This window comes from Rhinoraja longicauda, chromosome 1, assembly GCF_053455715.1.
Source record: "Rhinoraja longicauda isolate Sanriku21f chromosome 1, sRhiLon1.1, whole genome shotgun sequence".
NCBI lineage: Eukaryota > Metazoa > Chordata > Chondrichthyes > Rajiformes > Arhynchobatidae > Rhinoraja > Rhinoraja longicauda.
The window spans coordinates 66,632,000-66,657,851 of record NC_135953.1 but is presented as its reverse complement, the minus strand read 5'-3'; the positions used below and the strand labels follow the sequence as shown (position 1 = coordinate 66,657,851).

Genomic DNA, 25,852 nt, shown 5'->3' with positions numbered 1-25,852 from the left:
TAATGTGAAGGGGTGATCGATGGTTGGCGTGGACCCCGGTGGGTCGAGGGGCCATTCCGATCTTTCAATCAATTTGATCAATCAATCCTTACCAAGGCTCTTTTGATAATTCTGTTCAAAACCACAATTTCTAGTATCCAGAAGAGCAACGACATCGAATGTATAGGAATGCCACAACCTGCAAGTTCCCCTCCAAGTTGCACACTATCCTTAATTGGATATATATTACTGTTCCTTCAACATTGCTGCGTCTAGCTCATAAAACTTATTAACCAACAGGTTTGGGGGCACCTTGACCAGAAGGACTGCAGCTACCACAGGAACAATTACTGTTGGCTTTATTAGCAGCCTCCACGTGCAGCGAGCCACTAAAATTGTATGCTATTTTTACTGAACTACTTCAGAATTTAGGAACTTGAACCAAATTATTTTTGGGATTACAACACTTGAATTAGATACAGTTTCTGAACTATGTCATAAACATCTTTCCACGTTAAAGAGACGTCTTTTGCAAAATTAATGATATTGAAACCGGTTAGATGAGTTTTTGTTACAGCTGGACTAAGTTATTTAGACCCTTAAGCCTACTTCTTCTGACTTGTTATTCAACTGCATTCACCCTCTTTTCCTCATTATTCCCGTGTAACTTTAACATTTTAATTACTTTAGCCTAGTTGCTGGATTTAGAGTTTTAAAGTAAAAAATACATTTTTTGTAAAGCCTTAAAAAAAAAAAAGACTGCTTCCAATTTGGTCCATGGTCAGGAGGAGGATGAAACTGCAGGTGAGGTGGGCGAGGGGGGGTTGTTAGAGGAGTCTCAGCTCACGAGCTTGCCCAACAGGTGTGGGGGCTGCAGGAAGGATGAGCAACCTGACCATGGCACCGTGGATCAGGGAGCCATTCAAGAGCGGAGAGAGAAAGAAACGACACGTAGTTGTCATTGGGGAAAGTATAGTTAGGGGAATAGGCACTATTCTCCGTAACGAGGATCGAGAGTCCCAAAGGCTATGTTGCCCGCATGGTGCCCGAGTTTGGGACATCTCGTCTGACCTTAGTTTAGAGATACCATGCAGAAACAGGCCCTTCGGCCCACCGAGTCCGCACTGACCAGTGATCCCCGCACATTAACACTATCCTACACATACTAGGGACAATTTACACTTATACCAAGCCAATTCACCTGCAAACCTGTACGTCTTTGGTGTGTGGGAGGAAACAGAAGATCTCGGAGAAAACCCACATTGTTACGGAGAGAACGTACAAACTCCGTACACACAGCAACCAGAGTCAGGATTGAACCCGGGTCTCCGGCACTACAAACATTGTAAGGTAGCAACTCTACCGCTGCGCACCGTGCCGCTATGCAGAGAAATTTGGAGTAGGAGGGGAAAAATTCAGTTATCATGGTCCATCTGGGTACCAAACACGTCAGTAGAATGAAGGAGGAGGTTCTACTGAGGGAATTTAAGCAGCTAGGGATTAAATTGAAAAGTGGAACCAAAAAGGTAATCTCTCGTTGAGAAGATTAAAGAGTTGAACGTGTGGCTCAAAGATTGGTGTGGGAGAAATGGGTTTCAATTCACGAGACATTTGGCATCAGCATTGAGAAAGTAGGGAGCTGTTCCGATGGGACGGACTCCATTTGAACCCTGCTGGGTCCAGGTTCCTGGAAAATGCATAATTCAGGCTGTAGATAGGGCGTTAAACTAAATAGCGGGTAGGGATGTGTGTCGGGCCAGGAAGGTGGGCCTACACTCCTTACTGACCTGCTGAATTCCAGAACAAAAAGGAAGATGTTGCTTCACATGATGTTGCTTCACATGATAGTGAGAGCTGCCAAATAGAGCGTGGGGGCTTGTCCAGCAGCAGACTAAACTAACCCAATGAAAGTCGACCTTCCTCACCCCCAATTCTGCATGCCATCACTGCTGTACTTCATGGTTTCATCATCAGTTTCATTATTTACAAAATAAATATTTTGGTTGTGGATTTTGTTTCACATGTGACATGCAGTGGGTTTGTCATCACGTCAATCTTTACAATCTCAACGTTGTTATCCATTGGAGTTTCCGCGTACCATTGCTGTATTGCATAGTGGATGAGCTTAAACCATCCATTCAAGCATCTGATGATATCCGATGCAGACTTCAACTCAAACAGGTTTGATTCTCATGCATTCTCAAGACAAACTTATGGTTTTCTGCATAGTCATCGAGGTACACAGCACAAAAACAAGCCCTTTGGTCCACCTCGTCCATGCCAACCAAGTTTATATTCTGAATTAGTTCCATTTGGCCCATAGGCCTATAAATCCTTCCTCTCCTTTATCTGTCCAAATGTCTTTTGAAAGTCATAATTGTGCCTGCATCTCTCGCTCCCTCTGACAGCTCATTCCAGATACGGATCATTCTACACCCAAGGGGAATTGGCTTATAGATTACTGTATCATATTCAAAATTCTTAATAGTTTTGTTTTTCTACATCACCTCCAAATTTCTTTGCGCATCCTTGCCTGTCCAACATTAACCTAATTCTCTCTTCCCTTCCCTGAATTCATAGTTTGTGGTGGTTTGCGAGCCTAGGGTTTCAGAAACCTTTAGTATCTCTACTTTATGATTCCTTTACAGAATGCTCAATAAAGCATTTTAAAGATATTTCTTTGTATTGAGACTGAGGTCTTTTCAATCTACATTATAAAGTACCTATGATTACTAAAATAAATAATAGTACATACTTAAGAAATTTCCAAAATGTATACAATAACTTTGTAAAGAATCATTCATTATGTTACCTTTTGCCATAAACAGCTGCACCTGGATCCTGAGATTGGGCTTCCAACTCCTGCACCTCTTCCACCATTGTTTTCCAAAACGTCCTCTTCATGCTAAAAAATAAATGGATTTTTTAGGGTGCAGAATCATGTATTCAGTGTATTCCTCAAAAATGTATTGTTTTCATTTGGACATAAATCACACTTGGGATAAAGCTATTCCTTAATAGTACTCATTGGTTTAATGCCAAAACATTTTCAATTGTGTATTTGGTCATATCATTGGTTTGTCAAAAAGCCTTTGTAAACAGAAACTGTATTAAAACTGGTACTGAAAGAAAATGGTGATTTACAAAAAAATGACTATTTCAATAAATCTATAAAAGTTAGAGAAAGGTTGCAACGATAAATTTGGATGGTAAGTTTGACAACAGGTAATCTATGACCAAAAAGGGACTGCTGAGTGGATAGGGGCGAATGCAGAAAACTCAGACAAACAGATTCAAATACCATAAACATCTGAGGATACTTGGTTTATGGTCCTGACATGTAGTTTCCACTCTATTTTTGGCAGCGCAAGTTATATTCCTTGAAAGTTTCAGATTTTAGTTAAATCCATTTCCATGTTTAATCCAGATTACATTTTTCTGTTGTAAAAGGCTTGCAACTCTTCCCAAAATCAAGTTCACCATTTACTGAAATATAACAATGCATTTTCAAATAATCCCTTGGTCGCCTCATTTAATTTAAAATAAAGTTTGCACCCGCATTAAATGTTACTAGCTGAGATCTTGTTTTACATTATGAAGGATAATCTTTTCGGAATTGCATGCAGAGATACTGGGTTTCGGCTGACACCAATGAACCATTGCTGAGGATGTCAGCTGAAATACTTGTGGCACGGTGGCGTAACGGTAGAGCTACTGCCTTATAGCGCCAGAGTCCCGGATTCGATCCTGACTATGGGTGCCTGTCTGTACAGAGTTTGTACGTTCTCCCCGTGACCTGTGTGGGCTTTCTCTGAGATCTTCAGTTTCCTCCCACACTCCAAAGAGCTGCAGGTTTGTAGGTTAGTTGGCTTGGTATTAAATTGTCCCTCGTGTGTGTAGGGTAGTGTCAACGTGCGGGGATCTATGGTCGGTGCGGATTCGGTGGGCTGAACGGCCTGTTTCCGGGCTGTATCTCTAAACTAAACCACTTGAAAATGTATCTATGGCCATAGCGTTAACCCTGAACAAATGGACATGGTAAATGCAAAAGTTAGATGATTGCTCCATTTGGATCAAATTAATTAAAATCGATATCTTTCATAATTGAAACTTCTACGTGGATTTGTACTTTTATTTTTGCATACGTACACTTTGTAAGCCACATCACACAGAAGGGCAGTAATTGGAATGAAGATCAGGCCCATCCAAAAAACACCGGAGCTGAACAACATTACAGACTGCGGAAGTTAATAAAACACAATTACACATATATTTGAAACAAGTCATTTTCAAAGTTGTACACAGGACATTTTAAATTTAATTGCAACATATTTACTGAAGCACAGTTCCAGTCTTTATATTGTTAAAAGTATATAGAGTCAGTGGAAAAGATTGTGGAAGTATTTGCAATGACGGCACCAGTACTGAAGACAACATCTAGAAGAAAATGAAGATGTTTTCTCCCAAATATAAAGGCTGCAAGCTTACCTGACAGACACCTTTAAAATAATCAATCTTTGATAGCATAGACAGAGACCATGTTCTTCCATGTTGGTAGAAAAGCAAACTAAAGCCAAAGGCAGAAACCGAGAAATCAAATGGAGAACTCAGAAAATAGTCTTCACCCAGATAAGAATTAGTAACTCATTAAAAGGAATGAAGGTGAATAGTTTGGAATATAAACATCAGCACCCGTGTTGGCCCAACTAATCCATTTCTGTGCCGTACATTCAGTGTCATATTTACTCCTAAATACTAATTTTCTCAGATTTAATTACTCAATGAAGCAGCTATCTGAGTAAATATCTTCAATATTAAAAGTCTTTCACATCAAGGTATTATTTCTGGGGAACTTTAGTCTGGAGGAGCTATGTTTCACGGGCATATCTGGGCAGGAAGTGTCAAGAGGCTATTTGGTTTCTGCTATTTGCCGCAAGCAAATCGATTGCTGCCTTTGCGCTCAAATGTACCTCATTAGCGATAATCTCTGTTAAAATGAATACATTATTTTTGTGTGCTAAATTCATCAAAGTGATTTACAAAATAGGCGTCTATCTATGGAACTGGACACCTGTTTTTATCCCCAGTAGGTACTGCAAATGGGATCAGATTGAGCAATCCTGGCAAAGTAATTTCTAGAGTCCATGCAAGGCTGGATTCCACCATTGGGATTTCATGGTGAAATCCAGACAGAGATTTTGTTGTAATTTTAAATCTAATTGGATACAAGCAGCTAAACACTGGCGAACACATTTGGAAGTGCGTGCCATGGCCAACACAATTTGGCCCAATTAGTGGTGTTCGCAAAATAAAACCCCCAAAATACTCAGAATATATCCAAACTTTTAAAATGCTTTGAGAAAGAGTAGTAAAGTAGTGTGAACGGCATTAAATATCGTGGAAAGTGGCTGAAAAAAGGAGAAATAAAGAAATTACAGGCATATCAAATTTAGCGATTAAAATGGAAGCGAATGCCAAAATCAGTTTTCCCAAAGGATTCTAAAATCAAATTAAATAAAATTCATGGAGAAAAATGGGATTATGACAGACGAAATCTGTAGATCAGATGATATTCATCCGAGTATTAAACAAATGGGTGAGGAAATTGAATGTGCCTTAGTTTTAATGTTACAGTCTTTAACTTCAGCGAGTATACCTTTGTATTGTGAAACTGGAACAGTCATTTGATCATTTAAGGAGGTGGGAAGGGTACTACAAGTAAATGACAGAGCTGTCATACTATATTTACAGCGGGGAGGTCACTGGTTCTATTATTAACGATAGAGTCACTGAGTGATTCCACACGTATCACTGATCAAATAGCAGGGATAGATGAATGGTGGGTCATATCTGACAAGTTTTGACTTGGGTAGCTGCCAGCAAGGGAAATTGGGAAATGTCCATGAGTGCAGGTGCTCCCAACGTGGATTGCCTGGAGGCAATTGATCGGATTTTGTAAGTTTATTTTCAAAAAGGTGAGATGAAAGTGTAAATAATCCTTTGAAATGTGCGAATGTTTGAGGGTATGAGAGTTGAATGAAGTACTGGGGCTTTGCACTTCATTGTAAATCTTCATTAATAATTTGGATGAAGGGGAAAAAGTTGAATATTTGGGTTTGTGCAAGATTAAATTAGGAGGCACAGCAAAGTTAAAACATTTGAGAGGAATTAGCTGTAAAAAGCCATGGACTAGACTAGCCAAGAAGGCGACCATGAAAGCACACCAACGCCTCTACTTCCTTAGACAGCTTAGGACGTTCGGCATGTCCCCAACAACTCTCACCAACGTCTACAGATGCACCTTAGAAAGCATTTTATCAGGATGCATCACAGCATGGTTCGGGTACAGCTCCAATCCAGACCACAAGAAATTGCAGCGGATTGCGGACGTGGCCCAGACCATCACACAAAGCAACCTCCCTTCTATTGACTCCATTTTTACCTCACGCTGCCTCAGCAAGGCCAACAGCATAATCAAGGACGAGTCACACCCTGGCCCCTCCCTCTTCTCCCTTCTCCCATCAGGCAAAAGGTATAGAAGTGTGAAAACGCACACCACCAGATTCAGGGACATTCCCACCTCCTTAAATGATCAAATGACTGTTGCAGTTTCACAATGCAAAGGCACACTCGCTGAAGCTCAAGACTGTAACATTAAAACTAAGGCACATTCAATTTCCTCACCCATTTCTTCCCAGCTGCTATCAGGTAACTGAATCATACCACCACAACCAGAGAGCAGTGCTGAACTAATATCTATTCCTTTGGTGACCCACGGACTATTCTTGATCGGACTTTGCTGGGTTTACCTTGCACTAAACGTTATTCCCTTATCATGTATCTATACACTGTAAATGGCTCGATTGTAATCATGTATTGTCTTTCTGCTGACTGGATAGCATGCACAAAAGCTTTTCACTGTACCTGTATTGCATGTGGCAATAAACTAAACTGTAACTGTAGTGAGCAGATGAACCAATGTTGGGACAGAAAGACCATTGAGCTCAGATTCAAGACAAATCTGAATTTTATGGGTAGTTGTCCAGGACCTGTGAAATTTTTGATTTTTTGATAACGTATAATGAAAGATTTAGATGTGTGGATATTTTCTCTGATGTTGGCGGCACAGTGGAGCAGCGGTAGAGTTGCTGGCTTACAGTGTCAGAGACCCGGGTTCAATCCTGACCGCAGGTGCTGACAGTGTGGATTTTGTACTTTCTCCCTGTTTTCTCCAGGAGCTCCGGTTTCCTTCCACTCTCCAAAGACGTACAGGTTTGTAACTTAATTGGCTTCGGTAAAATTATAAATAGGGTAGTGCTAGTGTATGGAGATAGCTGGTCGGTGTGGACTACGTGGGCCGAAAGGCCTGTTTCTGCGCTGTATCTCTAAAGTCTAAAGTTAAAGCCATAATCTTGAACTTATTTGTATCAATTAGATGTGAAATCAGGAAGCGTTAATGTAAAAAATGTAGTGAAAATGTTGACTCTCTCCGAATGCTGGGCTGAGTGGACTTCAATACCAAGACTACTTGATATTTGCTGGGAAGATAATTAAATGTCAGAATATGCTAAAATCCTGTTCTTTTATTTAACCCATTAGCTGCTCGTCTGTGTCGTAACATTGTACTTAATGCTTGATTTTTTAGCTGTTGTTACCATCCCTCTGCTGTGTTGTGCCTCAAGTTTGAGGTGACGTGTAGTTCCATTTCCAAGTGGCAAGGACTTCACATTAACAAATCTTTGTCTTTGTAGATTTCAAGGGACCTGCTGTATTTCTAATGTTTGTTCTTAGTTTTCCAACCTTGTTTCTTTAAAATAAAATATCCATTTCAGATTAGGTTTCCCATGGGAGAAGTGTTTTATTCTCAAGCAATAAAGGTCTTCTGTTCCATATGCATAAATGTAACTGCCATACAACAAAAAAGACCCCCATCTGAATAATTTATTTCAGCAGTCTGTTAAAAAACAAAGTTTATCTGCTGGAAATGATGCAGCACAAATGATGGGTGATGGACGATGGCACGAAATGCCCTAGTCTCAAACATAAACTTGAACACTAACTAAAACTATGGAGTATTTGTAATTTATCTGCTTATTTAAAATGACAAAGTAGCAGTGCAATCTAGACGCGTTTAGTTCAAGACTGATCAGAACAGATCTACAACAGATATTCTTTCAAAATCCCGAGATCCCACTGCGAACATTAAAACAGCTGGTGCTCCCAACTGATAATCATGAGGTGCTCAACTTGACAGTGCCTATAAATTTTCAGATTTCAACAGTGTGGGATACCCAAGTGTACCTTGGGTCCAGACAAGTACCAAATCATTTGACAGATGTGTCTAGCTATGTTTGAGCATGGTGAAAAGTTTCTTGTGAAAATGCCAATTGTTTATTTTCTTCACATTTGAATGAACAAACCCGCAGTGGCAGTATTATAATCATTTTCACGAACTTGCATTTGCTTTTATTAAGGTACATGAACTGTCGTAGTCAACTTAACAGCTTCTTTCATCGCTCATTTAAGACATGACAGGATGATTTAAGTCATTATAGCTTACAGATGAGTGACATGTTTGTTTTTAAAAGACCTCTTTAAGGGCCACTGATTGACTAGATTTCCTTCCTCTCACTCCCCTTCCTCATAAATCTCAAAGTTTCTGAAACTAGTTGTAGTTTTAAGCACTTATTTAAAATCATTCTGATCAGAGCAGTTTGGGGGATTAAGCTGTGTTAGTGCTATTTTATCCTGTTGTATTTAATTGATTACTCAAGAAGCCTGCTGCTACATTTTTTCCCCAGCAGTTGCGAGGCAGTGAATTCGGCACCAGTGCTAAGAAATCCATTTAAAGGACACCGACGGCGAACCATAAGTGGGCATCTAGTTCTCCTGGTTATTCCCACAAAACTTAATTTGCATTGATTAAAATATACTTAAAATTTCAGCAAAACCTGTTGCGCTCTGCCTGAGGAGGTGGTGGAGGCACGTACTCACACCAGATTTCGGCATGATTTAGAAAAGTAATGGAATTGTCAAAGCGGAGTAGGCTGGGAAAGGGGATTAGTAAGATCAGTGCTATGGTTGGCATGGACATGGTAGGCCAAATGACTCATTTCTGTGCTGTATGATCTTATCAGATCACTTCAGATTAGTGCAGATTTTGAATTTAAAATTGTTTTTTTGCTTCTCTAAACAATTAATCAGTTTCTGATGCCAATTCATTGCCACAAAAACAGATTAAATATTGTTTCATTGTGAGATTTCCTTGAACACATGTGAGAACCATTACACATTTTCACTCTCCAATGCACTGTCAAATAAGATAAATACAAACTTCATGTTTCTGACTATCATGTCCTTATGACACAAATTAGATGTCTTTTTATTAATATAAAAACTAAACCTGTAAACAAATTACACTCCTTAATCAATTAAGAAAAAGCAACACCATTGTTCAAAATAATTTTCAGAGATCATTTGCTGACTAAATAGTTTCCCCATCCATTCCAGCGTACATAAAACAATAGGAAATTATGGAGAGCAAAAAAAACCCAGATGATTACGAAAACCCAAATGGTCAGTTATATTTTCAAGCATCAATTCTACCTCGACATCCTCCCATCACATTCAGACATTTCTATTCAAACAAACATGTTGGGTGGTAAATTTAGAACACTCAAGAGAGATATCAAATATTTGATCATACTTTTGTACTAGAATTTTATTCTGCATCTTTAACAGTAGTTGTGTATTTGCCCTTTATACAACATTTGTTAATGGACAACACTGGATAATAAACCCACTAAATTAATTCTAAACATGCAGTTACACATGCACAAATTAATGCAGACAAAATTTATAAAAATGCCATTGAAAATCTTCCAAATCCAAATTGCAATGGGTAAGCAATGTCATAAGATATTTTATCAAAGTAACAATTTGGATATACACACACATGTTTTTGGGCAGAAAAAATGGTTTTCAGAGCTAAACACAGTTATTTCACTCCTATGCTCTCCCAATGAAAAATGATTTAAGATCAAGTTATGAGAGACTGCATGACAAAAAACTTTACTGATTCTGTGCAATTCACTTGCAATATTTTCAAAGCTTTGTTATTTTACAAATCTGAAATAAGCATTTCAATATCCGTCAAAAAGATTGATTTGCAGAGAATATGCAAACCACCCATTGTATTGCAGTTTTGGGCAAATAGATTGAATATTTTACCAATAATGCAAAATGTTTATGTTCATGAAGCCTACACCAAGCTGATGATTCAATTCTTGAATTAAGTTGAAGAACACAGAACCTGTCTGTGTTGTGTTAATCGCAACTATTCTAATTTCAATTGAGAAGAGGGGACAATTGCACCCGCTATTCAAATCTTAGTGTCCATAGAAATGATCAAAATGAATTAAAAAGGCAAAGTTTTTTTTTATATTTGAAAGCCTGTCAGATTTTGTACTGCAGAGGTAATCCAAAGCTCAAAGATTTAAAGCCCACATTCGTATTGAAAACAGAGAGCTTCTTTGTGTTTTGTACGACGAAAAATAAAATCCCACAGAGGTATTTCCTTCCTTTCTGTACAAAAGCTACCCCACCACCCCCCCCCCCTCCCCCCAAACCCTAAACACTGTGTAGAAACCATTTTTGTTTCTAACTTTTCACATCTCTCCACACACAGACAAATCATCTGGGAAACAGCAAAGCGATCCTTTTCAAATGATGCCGGTAACTGGAGCAGCCTGTTCGAGGGACGGGTCCCGACTGCCTCTGTGCGTAGTTTACAAATTGTTCTTAATGTGTGAGATTTGCGGCCCATGCCAAGTTTCTTCACTAGGCCTTAGCCCCTTCAAATGGATCCTGTCACAAAAGTAGCTCCCAGGGGGATTCAAAGGGATCAGAAATCAGAGAGTCACAAAGCTTGATGTTTCGAAGACCCAACAGGCCCCAGTGGGAAGACAACAAGTCTGTTGTCTCTGCAACATGACAGCTGCTCAGATTAGGAATTTAGCTTTATTTTGGTTGGAGTTTCCTCAAAACATCTACAATAATCAAAGTAAATTTTATTTTATTTCCACACGCACATACAAAGGATTCTTTATCGGTTTCTCATTTATAAGCATCTTTTTTAAGCCTCGTAGTGAGACTATTGATGAAAATTCATTTGCCTTCGACACATGCGATTTAGAAAGATGATATTTAGCTGAGCTGGTCCTCAAGTTAAGAAAATAAATGTGAATACTCTGGTAGAAATGTGGGAGTTTATTGGTCCTTTGCTCTCATTATTAGTTTTTATTGTGACTGGTAAAACAACTTGATGGGGAGAAACGGATCTGCATTTAGAAACCATGCATTTTGCTGGTCTGCCACCCTAGATATAAACATTCTAGTCATGCATATGAAACTCCATTATTATACATTTTCAAGCATTTTATGTGATGGGTGAGACCAAGCAATTTAGAATAGACATTCTCATTTGATTTATCAGTATGACTTGAAAACATTAGATGGAATATTGATTATATAAAATCCAAGGCCACGCCAAAGGTCAGAGCACACAAACTGAGATTGGTATTCTGGATTCCTTTGTAAATCTAGACATAAAAAACCTTAATTCTACTTTATACAGAAAAGGAAAAGCCAAGATCCAAAACCTATTAATTTAAATGATAGTTTTTATACTTCTTTGATCTCAAAGCTAGGCTACTACCAAAGGCAGTGAAATTCCCATTCATGAGTCTGCTTTCTGAAAAGTTAGGTGGAATGTGGACAAAAACGGACACAAAACTCCTCTTGTTTGATGAAGTATTAACTGTCTCTTTCCACCGATACTCTCTACCCCCTTAAATGTTTCCAGCATATTCAGCTTTTACTTCAGCATTGCAGCCTTTTCTTTTATTTCCCATTGTACATTCTGGCAACGTATTCAATGTCTAAGGAGGAATATACACGCGTTGGGAAAATAAATCAAAATGAATTAAACCTCTTACAACAAAAAGTGAAATTTTACTGAGAGGATGATCATCTAGAATTTGGAAACGGTACATACACCGATGAGCCAAAGCATTATGACCACTGACAGGTGAAGTGAATAACATTGATTATCTTGTTACAATGGCACCTGTCAAGCGGTGGGATATATTAGGCAGTAAGTGAACAGTCAGTTCTTGAAGTTGATGTGTTAGATGCAAGAGAAATGGGCAGGCGTAAAGACCTGAGCGACTTTGACAAGGGCCAAATTGTTATGGCCAGCCGACTGGGTAGAGTATCTATAAAACGGCAAGGCTTGTGGGTTGCTCCTGGTCAGCAGTGTAAAGTACCTTCCAACAGTGGTCTGAGAAGAGATAAACCACAAACTGGCGACAGGGTATTGGGAGCCCAATGCTCATCGATGAGCGAGGGCAACGAAGGCTATCCCGTCTAGTCCGAACCGACAGAAGGGCTACTGTGGCACAAGTCCCAGAAAATTTTAATGGTGGTCACGGGTGGAATGTGTCACAATACACAGTGCATCGCACCCTGCTGCCCATGATGACCCCTGTCCACCTTCGAAAAAGCCTACATCGAGCGTCGGAACTGGACCTTGGAGCAGTGGAAGAAGATCGCCTGGTCCGATGAGTCCCATTTTCTTTTAGATCACGTGGATGGCCATGTACGTGTGCGCCGTTTACCTGGGGAAGTGATGGCACCAGGATGCACTTTGGGAAAACGACAAGCCGGTGGAGGGAGTGTGATGCTCTGGGCAATGTTCTGCTGGGAAACACTGGGTCCGGCCATTCATGTGGACGTGAGTTTGACACGTGTCACCTACCTAATCATCGTTGCAGATCAGGTATACCCCTTCATGGCAATGGTATTCCCTGATGGCAGTGGCCTCTTTTTACAGGATAATGCGCCCTGCCACACATTGTTCGGGAATGGTTTGAGGAACATGATGTGTTCACGGTGTTGCCCTGGCCTCCAAATCTGATTGAACCTGTGGAATGTGCTGGATCGACAAGTCCGATCCACGGCGGCTCCACCTCGCAACTTACAGGACTTGAAGGATCTGCCGCTAATGTTTTGGTGCCAGATACCACAGGACACCTTCATGGGTCTTGTAGAGTCCATGCCTCGGCGGGTCGGCGCTGTTATGGCGGCACACGGAGGACCAACAGCATCTTAGGCAGGTGGTCATAATGTTTTGGCTCATCAATGTACATAGCTCATTCTAAACATAAAGAAATATTATACATGGATTAAAGGTTTTGCCAGATTTGAATTCTCTGGAAGTGATAGCACTTTATGACCTTGTTAAATCTTGGACGGATTTCTGGGTTCCCCAAGGTCAGTAAAATAGTGAAAAGGCATGTGCACATCCAGACTGGGATTTGGGAAATTAATGATTATATCTTTGCATTTGAAAGCACTGCTTTAGTAATTGAGATAACACAAAGCAGATAAAACATCTGAAGCCACTAGTGCACCGTGCATAATAAAAAAGATTCAACATATATACTTATTTTTGTAGAAGTTTTGAAGGTGAAGTTAACTTGGTCCTTCATTTTGATTTTAATCCTTTTGCCTTCCACCACATAGGGATTTGCTTCTAAATTTAGCCTTGGAAAGCTGAATTACTCTCCTCCTAACTATTAATAATACTGCTGCCTTATAAATAGCTATCAGAGACACTTGCAAGAGGACAGTTAGGCTGAATCTGTATGTTCTTTTTATTCAAACACTTACCTCCGCACTCTAATTCACTGCTGAAAATAAATCAGTTAAAAAAGATCTTCACGTATCTCACTCAACTCGGGAATTTAGCCATTTTGCCAGCTAAACTTGAGAATTCGTTAATAGAGAATGAACTCTGATAAATATTTGGTTAAATTGGTCTGTTTTAAATAAATTGCAGGGGTCATTTTGAACGGATTTTCAATTACTAAAATTATTGGATAAATGCAAGAGACGAGTAGCCAGAACAAAATATAATATCATATTAAATCAACTTAATTCATGGGATGTGCTTAATCAGGTACCACCTACCACAATTCAAAATAGGTTAAATGAATATATAATTATATATTACTGTAAGGTAATTACTACTAAATTAATGTTATACTTCTCTGCATAGTAATACTAAATAATTCTCCCATTTTCAAACAGCATAATTTTCATGATCACAGATCTTAAATAACTGTGTTTGGAAACATCATTCATTGTGTTAAGTTGAAATTGATACACCACCAACACCAACACAAACAAACACCAACATTACTTGGACAATATTCTACTGAAAATACTAATTCGTTTTACTTTAGATGTAACCTAGCTGTTCAAATGTTTCGATATCAATCTTCCCAATCGACTACCTCCCAAAGTACATATTATCTCTTGTGTGCAACAATATGAGAACAAGCCACTATGCAGTCATCTGAAAGCAACAGTACGTAAACAGTCAAACACTTCATTAAACAAGACCAAAAAGACAAGGGTAAGCCTGCTGTATGTTATTTCAGGATAATACAATGCTTGCAGCTGTCGCAATCCAGTAATAGAATCAGAATGCTGACTCCACTAAATATTTCACAGCCAACATGCATACCAATTTATTTAAACATCACAACTTTCATAACACTTATTTCACTTGTACTTGGACTGTTGTGGTATTTCTCTTTTGCTTTTGTTAGATTTTGTTCCAATCTGTATCACATGATCACTTTGTGACAAGACACAAAATGACCATCAGCGGACCATGTGTTATTATCTTGATGTATGCACATGGATTTAGAACATAGGTTATGGATCAGGAATCAGAAGCAGAAAACTAACTGATTACTTCTACTTCTTTCTCGGCTTGTGTATGAAACCAAATAGCATCAACTGGCTGAGATTAGCTAAAATTGCACTGAATAAGGAACCAATGAACCAGTTTGATCCACCTCATATATTAATAGTTACTCACTGGATATCTGTGAGCTGCGAAGATCACTTTCCAAATATGACAAAAACAGGTGGGATCAAAGGACAGACATAATTTGGTACAAACAAACAGTTTCATGCCCATGATACTAAACAAATTTTAGGGAAACTTGCATTTCAAAGATTTTCAGAATATAAATGGTTTAAGATTAGGGGTCAGCAAGCATGAAGTGTAAATTTTGTGTACTGTGATGTTAATTCAGAATTCCTAGCTTCTAGAAAAATTCTAATGCAAGACTGCAGGTCAAACTTACATATAATTTAACCTAAACATTCCACACACTCTGGCACTGTCAAAATTAGTGCACCTTTACCCTCAAAGGCTTTTAGAAAATCATAATTTCCACTGAAAACATGTATCCATTACCGCTGTTAATCCCACAACTATTCAGCTCAACTTGTAATTGGATTACCATAATTTTCATGCAACTTCCATTTTTGTCATATTAGATAAGGGGAAAGATCCTTTCACACGTGGATAATTAAACACTAATCTGACAAGTGTAACATAAGATAAAGCCAATGGCCAGAGCATGTGGATGCCATTCTACTGGGTGGGGAAAAAAAGCATCATTACTTATGTATTAAAGTAAGTACCTCTCCAGATATGTCAGGAGCCAATGGAATCGCTGGCCAGAGTGACGAGTAGATTGCGAAAAACACCACCCACATTCCAATGCTGCCCCAGATGGCCACATGACTGAACTGATAAGGGAAAAGAAAATTAAAAAATATCAGTATATTATCTTGCATTCAGTAAAGATGGTTGAGAAAATAAAAATAGGATCAGATATAGGCCATACGGAACCTCAAGCCTTTCCTGACATTTAATGAGATCATGCCAAATCCTGGGCGTCAAGCCTACTCCGTCAAACTCTGATTCCCTTATCTCTTACAGGTTCAAAAGTCTATTCCACTCAACCTAATATCCAAAACCCTCTGAAGCAGAGGATTCCAAAGATCTACAAATCACAGGTAAATATATTTTTACCTAATTCCTAAATGGCAGACTCCTTGCCCTGCCCCAAAGCTCCAGGTTACCCAGGTAGAGGAAACAGCCATTTAATGCATACCATGTCAATCCCTCCTAGAACCTTGTATATAATAATGTGATCACCTCCCACTCTTTCAAGATTCAGTGAGAAATTAGTGCCACTCAATTTTTCCTCACAGGTCAATTCCTCGATTCAAGAATCAATCTAGTGGTTGATCAAGTCATTTCTCAGCCTTTCCTTAAAACCCCCCCCCAAATCTGTAAATAATACTCCCACTGTGATCTCACAAAAGCCCTGGACAGCAACAAGGGTTCTTTACTTTTATACTCCAACCCTGCAATAAAGACCAATATGACATTTGCCACCTCAATTATTCGATGTAATTTTGTTTACTTTCTAGATATCTTGAGCTAGCAGACCAAAATCTCTCTGCACATCCGCTGTTTTGTTTTTCAATTCTTTTTACCAAAGTCCATAACTTCATGCTTTCCCAGAATCTAATGCATCTGCCCCCTTCTTACCAACCCCTTCCAAAGGTTTAGAAGCGATTTTGTTCTTACCACAATTATGTACAATGTTCCGGTGGAATATTGTGACCAGCTTTCACATTTAAAAAATAATATACTTCAGATAAAAGGTGGACGATAAAGACTAATTCCTGGAACACCTAGCAGAAATGTCACAAGAGGGGGACAATATGCTCTGAAGTTTAGATGGATACAGAATTCCTCTAGGGCTTCATTGGGTAGATGCGCAATCTTTCTTCATCAAATATAAGGGAAGAGGTCTCCTCTGGTTGAGATATCTGGAACTAGTGGTCATAATGTCACAATAAAGGATTGACAAATCAGCACAGAAATAAAGATAACGTCTTCACCCAAGTGAGGTGTGGAGGCTCAGATGCTGACCATTTCTAAAACAGAGATCAACAGATTTTTAGATACTAAGGGAATTGAGGAATATGAAATTAGTAGGAGGAAGTTGTGCTGATGTTAAAGGTCAGCTACAGAGGCAGAGCAGGCATGAAGGAAGGGCTTATTCCTGCTTATGTTTCTTACGTAATGCTACTGATCATGCTGGAACCTAGTGGGTTTTTAGTTTGTGATTATGAAAATGAACATTATAAAAACCTGAACTGTAAGGGGCGACCAGACTGTAGACAATACTGTTATGATTACACAATTTATGTTTATTTTCTCTCCACAAATGTCCACCGACCCAGTACTTTGTGCTTTAACATTTCTGATTTAAATGCAGAAAAAGCTAAGCTATTTAAAGTTTTACTAGTTATTTTTTTAAAAGCTAATACATAGTCATATTTGTAAAAAGATTTTAATTATTTGTTAGTTTTTCCATTTTCAATTTGCAGTGGAAATGTTTGAACCTCAGCTGGAAGGCTATTGTAAATGTGTACATTTGTTCTATGATACTGCAAAATATAAGGACACAACTCAGAAAAACATTGCCTGCAAGCATCTATGCTTTCAAAATGGTCGACAAACTATATTCTCTTTAATTAAAGGGACCGAACAGCTTTATTGCCGATTGAAATGATGGCTATGTGAATACTGCAAGGTTTCAGAACTCAAGACTTTCAGCAATATGCACAAAGGGCTTTTAGAACAGCTTTTAGCACCATAAACCTAAATCTTGTTGCAAATTATTTCTGTAGAGCACTTCCTAGAGGGAATGCGAATAGAAAAAAAGGCAGAAATTAATTAACCTATGCCAAAAGCACAATGCCTACTATCCTCAAGCTCCACTGGGAAACGCCTTGATTTGGTTGGGCAAATTTCTATTTCTAGGAACAACTTTGTTCTATCTGGGGAGTTGCCAAATGTTTATAAATGTGGTAGTCTTGACCAGTATGAGGCATTATTACAACCTATGCTTTTGTATATCAAGCTTTCTTTGTGGCAGCAGATTAACATAAATGGGAAAAGCCCACAGGGACGCTAATTCCACAATCCTGAAGTCACGATTAGAGTGACAATTGCAACATTGTAGCCGTAAATCCCCAATTCCTGAGACCGTGTCTCTCCACTTGAGATCCTGAAATCAGTCCAACACAGAACGAATGTAAACTCAAAGTGTTGGTGGAACGCAGCAGGTCAGGCATCTGGGAAGGGAATGGACAAGCGACGTTTCCGTTTTTGACTCAGAGTCTGAAGAATGATTCTGACCCAAAATGCCACCTTCCCATTTTCTCCCCAGATGCTGCCTGACCAGCTGAGTTCCTCCAGCAATTTGTGTTTTGTTCAAGATTCCAGCATCTGCAGTTTCTTGCATCTCCAGATGGAAACTACCCATCTAATGTGGGCTGGAACAAATAAATTATTCCCATCCAAGAGATGACAGCTATAGGTTCTTTGAACGCCAAAATTAAGGTTAGGATTTGAAACTAAATTTTCTTTATTTCACTGAAAGATCTCAAGAAAGCTTCCTTTCCAGCGACTTTACATCGCTGGGACTTTACATCGTTGGTGCGGCTCGGCCGCGGGACCTAACATCGCCCGGCGCGGCTCGGCCGCGGGAACCTAACATCGCCCGACGCGGCTCGGCCGCGGGACTTAGCAGCGCACGGTACGGCCGCGGGGCCTTCCATCGCCCGGCTCGGCCACGGGACGTTTCAGCACCCGGTGCGGCTCGGCCGCGGGGCCTTCAATCGCCCGGCTCGGCCACGGGACGTTTCAGCGCCCGGTGCGGCTCGGCCGCGGGGACTCCCATCCCTTTGCGGGGACTGTGCGGGTCGGTTGAGGACGAGCTGTCTGTCCGTGGGCGTGGGGAAGAGAGTGGAAGTTTTGTTGCCTCCATCACAGTGAAGGGGTGTTTGGAGTCACTGTGATGGAGGCAACAAAACTTCCACTCTCTTCCCCACGCCCACGTTTGTGTTGGGGTCATGTGTCTTGTGTTCTTTTTTTTTTGTGTGACTGCTATGTAATTTCGTTCGGTACATTGGTACCGAATGACAAATAAAGCTCTGTATTCTGTATTCTTTCAATCTGTTAATTGTTTCCTTATTAATGATTCTTAAGTGCAGGTACTTATTTTGGGAGGTTTTATGATTTATTTTGATTGGTTTAGTCCAAATTTAATTTTTTTAAAAATCCTTTGCTGAGGAAATTATTAGTTCCTGCTATCCTTTCAATTCTTTCATTTGTTTTAAAGGTTTTAGTTATATCTCTCAAGGTTCATCCTGGTGAAGTTCATCCTTTCTCATACTTTACATTACATGTGTAGACATGGATAGAGAATTGGTTGGCAGACAGGAAGCAAAGAGAAGGAGTAAACGGGTACTTTTCAGAATGGCAGGCAGTGGCGAGTGGAGTGCCGCAAGGCTTGGTGTTGGGGCCGCAACTTTTTACCATATATATTAATGATTTGGATGAAGGAATTAGAAGTAACACTAGCAAGTTTGCAGATGACACAAAGCTGGGTAGCAGTGTGAACTGTGAAGAGGATGTTAGGAGATTGCAGGGTGACCTGGACAGATTGAGTGAGTGGGCAGAGGCATGGCAGATGCAGTATAATGTAGATAAATGTGAGGTTATCCACTTTGGCGGTAAAAACAAGGAGGCAGATAATTATCTCAATGGTGTCAGGTTAGGTAAGGGGGAAGTGCAGCGAGACCTGGGTGTCCTTGTACACCAGTCACTGAAAGTTGGCGTGCAGGTACAGCAGGCAGTGAAGAAAACAAATGGCATGTTGGCCTTCATAACAAGAAGATTTCAGTATAGGAGTAGAGGTTCTTCTGCAGTTGTATACGCCCCTGGTAAGACCACATCTGGAGTATTGTGTACAGTTTTGGTCTCCTAATTTGAGGAAGGACATCCTTGTAATTGAGGCAGTGCAGCATAGGTTCACGAGATTGATCCCTGGGATGGCGGGACTGTCATATAAGGAAAGATTGAAAAGACTAGGCTTGTATTCACTGGAGTTTAGAAGGATGAGAGGGGATCTTATAGAGACATATAAAATTATAAAAGGACTAGACACACTAGATGCAGGAAAAATGTTTCCAATGTTGGGGGAGTCCAGAACCAGGGGCCACAGTCTTAGAATAAAGGGGAGGCCATTTAAAACTGAGGTGAGAAGGAACTTTTTCACCCAGAAAGTTGTGAATTTGTGGAATTCTCTGTCACAGAGGGCAGTGGAAGCCAAATCGCTGGATGAATTTAAGAGAGAGTTAGATAGAGCTCTAGGGGCTAGTGGAATCAAGGGATATGGGGAGATGTTGGGCACAGGTTATTGATTGTGGATGATCAGCCTTGATCACAATGAATGGCGATGCTGGCTCGAAGGACCGAATGGCCTCCTGCACCTATTTTCTATGTGCATTAAATATGTGTATTCTTCTCTTTCTGCTGAAAGGCCACAGACCAAAATGCTGACAGCACAGTCTCTTTTCACAGATGCTGCCCAATTTGCTTTTCCAGCCTTTTCTGTTCTTATGTCAGATTTCCAGCTTCTGCAGTTTCCTGAGTTTCATGTTTTGGTACTGGGAAGAAACAATGTGAATGCGTGTTTGAAATAAAACAAATACATTCCAAATGAGACAAGGAAAGAAGACTAAAAAGTCGAAGGGCTACTATGAGTAAGGGCACCAAAGTGTATGGGGAGAAGGCAGAAGAATAGAGTCGAGAGGGAAAAATAGATCAGCCATGAACGATTGGTGGGGCAGACGCGATGGGCCGAATGGCCTAATTCTGCTCCTGTCTTAGGGTCTTTTGTATTTGTTTGGATAGTAAACAGCATACTGAAATTATTCCTAACCACTGCAAGTTATTTCCTGAGTGAAAAGGTACAGAAATTTATACTTAAGTACCATTAAACTCTCATAATTGAAATGCATCATGTTTAAAAAAATATATAAGCAATTCATTAATACTGGTGGCAAGACTAAGGTTTTATGCCCAACTCAGACTGCCATTGAGAATGTCTCGTTAGGTAGGAAAGAGTCATGAACTTGACCCAGAGATGATAAAGGAAGGATGGCATATTTCCAAGATTGTCTGCAACTTGGCTGGGTATTTTAAAATGGCAATGCTCCCTGCACCTGCTGTCCTTGTCTCTCTTGGTGTTCAAGGTTGCGCTTTAGAGAGATGCCCTTGAAGGCAGATAGATGATGCTGCTCATCATGTAGGCAGTATCCAATGCAGCCAGAGAGCACTGGAATAGGGGGAATATTTGTGGTGGATGGGTGCCAAAGGAGATGCTTTGAAGTGATGTTGTTGGAGCATCACCCATCCAGACATGTGGCAAGTGTTGCATGATATTCCTGCTGTTTGTTGCAGGACACTTAGCTTTTAACCTGATCTTGTACTCACAGTATATGTGACTGTTCCAGTTAACTTTTGAATCATTGTTGATTCTTATGTTATTAATGATGAGGATTACATAATAACAATACTGTTGAATTTAAAGGGGAATTGCTTAGACTCTCTTGCTGGAGACATTGCTGGGCATTTGAATTGTTTGGCACTAGTTACTTGGACAGATGCATCGATAGGAAAGGTTTGGAGGAATATGGGGCCAAACGTGTTCAGGTGGGATCAGTGTAGATGCGGCACCTTGGTCGGCATGGGCAAGCTGGGCCGAAGGGCCTGTTTCCATGCTGTATGACTCTTTGACACAGAAAATAAACATGTCATTTGCCATGTACTAGACCAGTCCTGAATGCTGTCAAGGTCTTCATGGAGGCAGATTTGGACTGCTTCGCTCCGAGAAATTGGGTTGGAACTGAACACTTTGGAATCATCGGCAAACATTCACTCTTCTGAAGTTATGGTGGAAGGAAAAATATTAGTGAAGTAACTGAAAATGGTTGGACTTGGGATACTGGTTTGCAAGTGTTTTGAAGTGGCATCCTTTGGCGCCAAATAAACAGATCCATCTTCCTTTATAGACAATAGACAATAGGTGCAGGGAATCAACCTAGTGAACCTACGCTTTGACTCCTATCAATGGAGATCACGTTTCTGGATACCCAACAGCATCAATTTGATTTGGGTCCTTGGGTCTCAGCCAAGTTAATATGTCAAATTATTATGCTCCAGCACTGACAAAGCAGGCAACAACATAGATTCAGAAGCAGGCGACAAGTACTTTACATATCCTGTCATGGATAATTATTACTTACTGTGGTCCAAGATGAGGTCTCCAAACCAGCTTTTAAACAAACAGTGATCACCACATACTGTGGAGAGAAAGTAATAAATTATATTGCATCATAAATACCATTCTCTCACTAAATCTTCTCACTTCAGTTTGCAATTTTTGAGAATGAAAAAACTGCAAACCTTAGAAGTGACAATCCTCAACACATTTTATTACCCATCTAACGAATTAGTGCCCAGCAGAAGATTTTTGTATTGTGAGAGTTTAAGAGGGCAATTAATCTGCAATGGGCAAGCAGGTGAAAGTGCTGCTGCTAACTCCAAAAACATCCTTTTTAGGATGGAAAGGGTTTCCAAGGTTCACGCTTCACCATATTCATCTTGGAAGTCCAATACTTCCCCTGACACTCAATAGAGCCTAATCTCAATGCTAAAATATTTAACGTTTAAATTTCTGCAGATACAATCGGATTGCTTTGTATTTCCAGTATTTTTATTGCCATGCTTCATTTGACAAATTTATCTGGAGGATGGTACCTAAACATCACATGGCATCCCAGCATCCAGATTTGCATGTGACACTGAAGCCAGAACTCAGACATTCTTGCGATGGAACAGCTTGCTCCTAATAGGGATGGCAGAAACATCAGATACTCAGTGATACCAGGATTCTTGACAGATTGAACTCCACCCACGTGGTCTCCCATGGATGCTATGGAAGGTGGTTAACAGGACCCCTGCAGGTTTTACATGTACTTTTCACATAAAATTCAAAAACTGAACTTACTTATTTTAAACAAATGTTCAAATTTAAAACAAGCACAATCCTTTAAAAACTAAACACGTCATCCAGCAGTGAAATGAATGCAATAGGTTAAGATCTCCTGAGCATACTGCTGACATTTCCTTTCCAGATGTAGAGTAGTAATTCTCCTCCTGAGGTTGGGCCAACTCAATTCCAACCTGTGTCCCTGTTGTTCTTTTTTTGCATTCAGTAGCAGGAAACACAAGGGAGAGATTAATTTTCAACTAATACATCAAATCCTGCAAATCTGATTGAGAGGCTGGGAACTATACTAGAAATATTAATTACTGCACTCAATCTAGCTGCCTTATGAGATTTGTTTACAAATGTGGCTATGTGTAATAATCTTTGTTTTTTCTTTAAAAAGATCAGCTCTGCTCTGAAAAAAACCCAATCAAGCTTTAATCCTGATAAACATATACATTTACATAAAGATTATACTATATTATAAACTGCCAATAATGGAACTACATTCAAATAAAGTCCATTATTGGCATTTTGATTAACTGTGTTTTAGCCCAGAGTTTAATTGGGACATGTGGGCTTTTGTCCCAGTCTGCAGATTTTTTTTGCTCTGTGGTTTCCGCATCACTGGAATTGTGGCTGCATTTGGCTTTAAGATGTTTATCTGTGAAGTAATCGTAATTGACTGAATCTATTCCAACAGGCAGCACTTTGTGTAACCTTAGAGCACAGAGCCCCCTCAACAGCCAACATCATTCACCTTTGAGGGATGGATTCTCATTACATCAGCCGGTAAATGACCTCAGCAACTTCTCCTGTTGTTCATTTTTTGGCAGTGCTTTTAGCAGATCCTTCAAAACTTTTAGCTGTTTTATGGGGTAAACTGGACTAAGTACAAGACAGATACCGAGATGGGGGATGACATTTTATGGTGCTGGGAGGATAACACTTTGTTTTCTCTCAAATTTCTGACCTCTCATTAATATCTTCCCATCATGATTCCCAGGATGTCACTGTGCCAAGGTATTCAATTGTTGTTTAGGTCTATTGTGAACAACTACATTTTGTTATTGTATTTAACTTTCATCCTCAGGTTTCAACTGTTCCACCTCTATTAATATAACTTCTTAACCGTTGCATTCGGCATATTGTCATTATAGTTCGAGGGTATAGAAACTACTGGTTAAAATAATGAATTTGTTTCCAAAACTTCCATTCACAATTCTATAAACATCTTCTTGCTTATTGACAAAGGGATATATTTTTTCTCCAAGAGAATCTCCAACTTTTCCTTTGAAGTCCAGTGATAGAAGAATATGGGTGGACTTGCATTATCACATGATATTTACCACAGCACGGCAAAGCTAGACTTTCCTCACACTAAGCTCATGTGTGTCGTGGCAGATTCAGGCAAATTTTGAGGAGAATAGTCACCTATCAGTAAATTTGAATTATGTGGGCAGCCACTGCACTTGATGCACTGTGAACACTGCACTGCACATTTCTCCCTTGCAACATTAAAGCGAGGTTCTTAACTCGAAATTTACATTTCCCTCATCCATCCTGCATCAAAATAGGGTGCTGGGTGACAGCAGGCAGATGCAATTATTACCAAAGCTTTTTACTGTGCCTGGGAAGATTTTTGTAGTGGAATTATAAAAGCAAAACTTTAGCATCTTTTCCCACTTTTACCTAGATAATTAGTTCCATGTTATTCTAGCGCTCTCTCCATTCAAAGTTCAACATTTTAAAATTCTGCAGTTGTCTACACTCCCCCACCGAAATCAAGAGTTTTCTTCCTTGTATTCCACATCTCAATTAAGCAATAAAAGTTATGTCCTCTAGTGCGATGGCTCACCATTCTCTGAATACTACTTAGTACAGTACTCTTCTACTGTACAGTGTGGAATTCTCTGCCACAGAAAGCAGTGGAGGTCAATTCACTGGATGTTTTCAAGTGAGAGTTAGATTTAGCTCTTAGGGCTAAGGGAATCAAGGGATATGGGGAAAAAGCAGGAACAAGGTACTGATTTTGGATGATCAGCCATGATCATATTGAATATCATGATCATATTGGCTCGGAGGGCCGAATGGCCAACTTCTGTACTATTTTCTATGTCTCCTCATTTCAGTACTGAATATCCTACCCATATTTTTAAATCACCCCTTAGTTGTAAATCCCTCAGCCAAGCTCCCTGCATCCACCCCATTGAGCTATGTTTAGAATCTTATATGTTTCAATTGAGGTCATTATCATTTGTCTGAACGAGAAAATTGAGGATGTACCTACTCAAAACGACCCAATAAGACAGACCCTGGGGAACTGTTGAGTGACTTTGTACCATTTTAAGTAAGAAGTCCAAAAGTGTGCACAATACTCCAATTGTGGTCTCACCAAGGCCTTATGTAATTGCAGTGAGACAACTTTACTCTTGTACTCATACTGTTGCAACAAAGTCCAACATACCATTTGCCTTCCTAAATGCCTGTTGCACTTGCTCTCAGTAATTTGTGTCCAAGCACATCTGGTCCCTTTGACCATCAATACTTCTCAGTCTCGTAATAAAAGTTAATTTGCAGTACAGCAAGCAATTAGAGAAACAAATGCTTTGTTGTCCTTTATCGTAAAAGGATTCGAGTATAAGAGGAGACGTCTCATTGAAGTTACATGGAGTCCTGGTGTGAATGCAATGCCAACACTGAACAGATCTCTTTGCCCTACTCAAGGGCACAGGCTCATTAAGCAGTCTCCTGGAATTGGGGAAAGGATGGTGGTTTGTTCAATGAGAAAAGATTAAGCAGATTGAATTTCTCTATTGACCCGAAAGAATGAGTGGGGATCTCATAGAAACATACAACAGTTCTATGGGAGTTGACAAAGTAGATGAGGAACAATGTTTCCTCTGGCTGGCATGGCCAGAACCAGCACCAGCAGTTGCAATTTCAAGAATCAGGATTAAAATAAGATTGTCGTTTTTCCAGAGGGTACTTAATCTTTGGAATTCTCTAACCAAGGTGGCCATGGA

The 25,852-nt window shown here is 39.8% G+C and overlaps 1 protein-coding gene across 2 annotated transcripts in view; it reads right to left on the bottom strand.

Annotated features, from left to right (window-relative positions):
* atp8a1 (ATPase phospholipid transporting 8A1) overlaps positions 1 to 25,852 on the bottom strand; it is a 269,218-nt gene that overhangs the window by 8,398 nt on the left and 234,968 nt on the right. For both annotated transcript variants that reach the window (XM_078399210.1, XM_078399200.1), the window contains 4 exons: positions 22,081 to 22,137; positions 15,544 to 15,651; positions 4,129 to 4,217; positions 2,792 to 2,884 (listed from right to left, as the gene is read on the bottom strand). In XM_078399210.1, the coding sequence (XP_078255336.1) occupies positions 2,792 to 2,884; positions 4,129 to 4,217; positions 15,544 to 15,651; positions 22,081 to 22,137 (347 nt within the window). The remainder of the gene's footprint in view (positions 1 to 2,791; positions 2,885 to 4,128; positions 4,218 to 15,543; positions 15,652 to 22,080; positions 22,138 to 25,852) is intronic.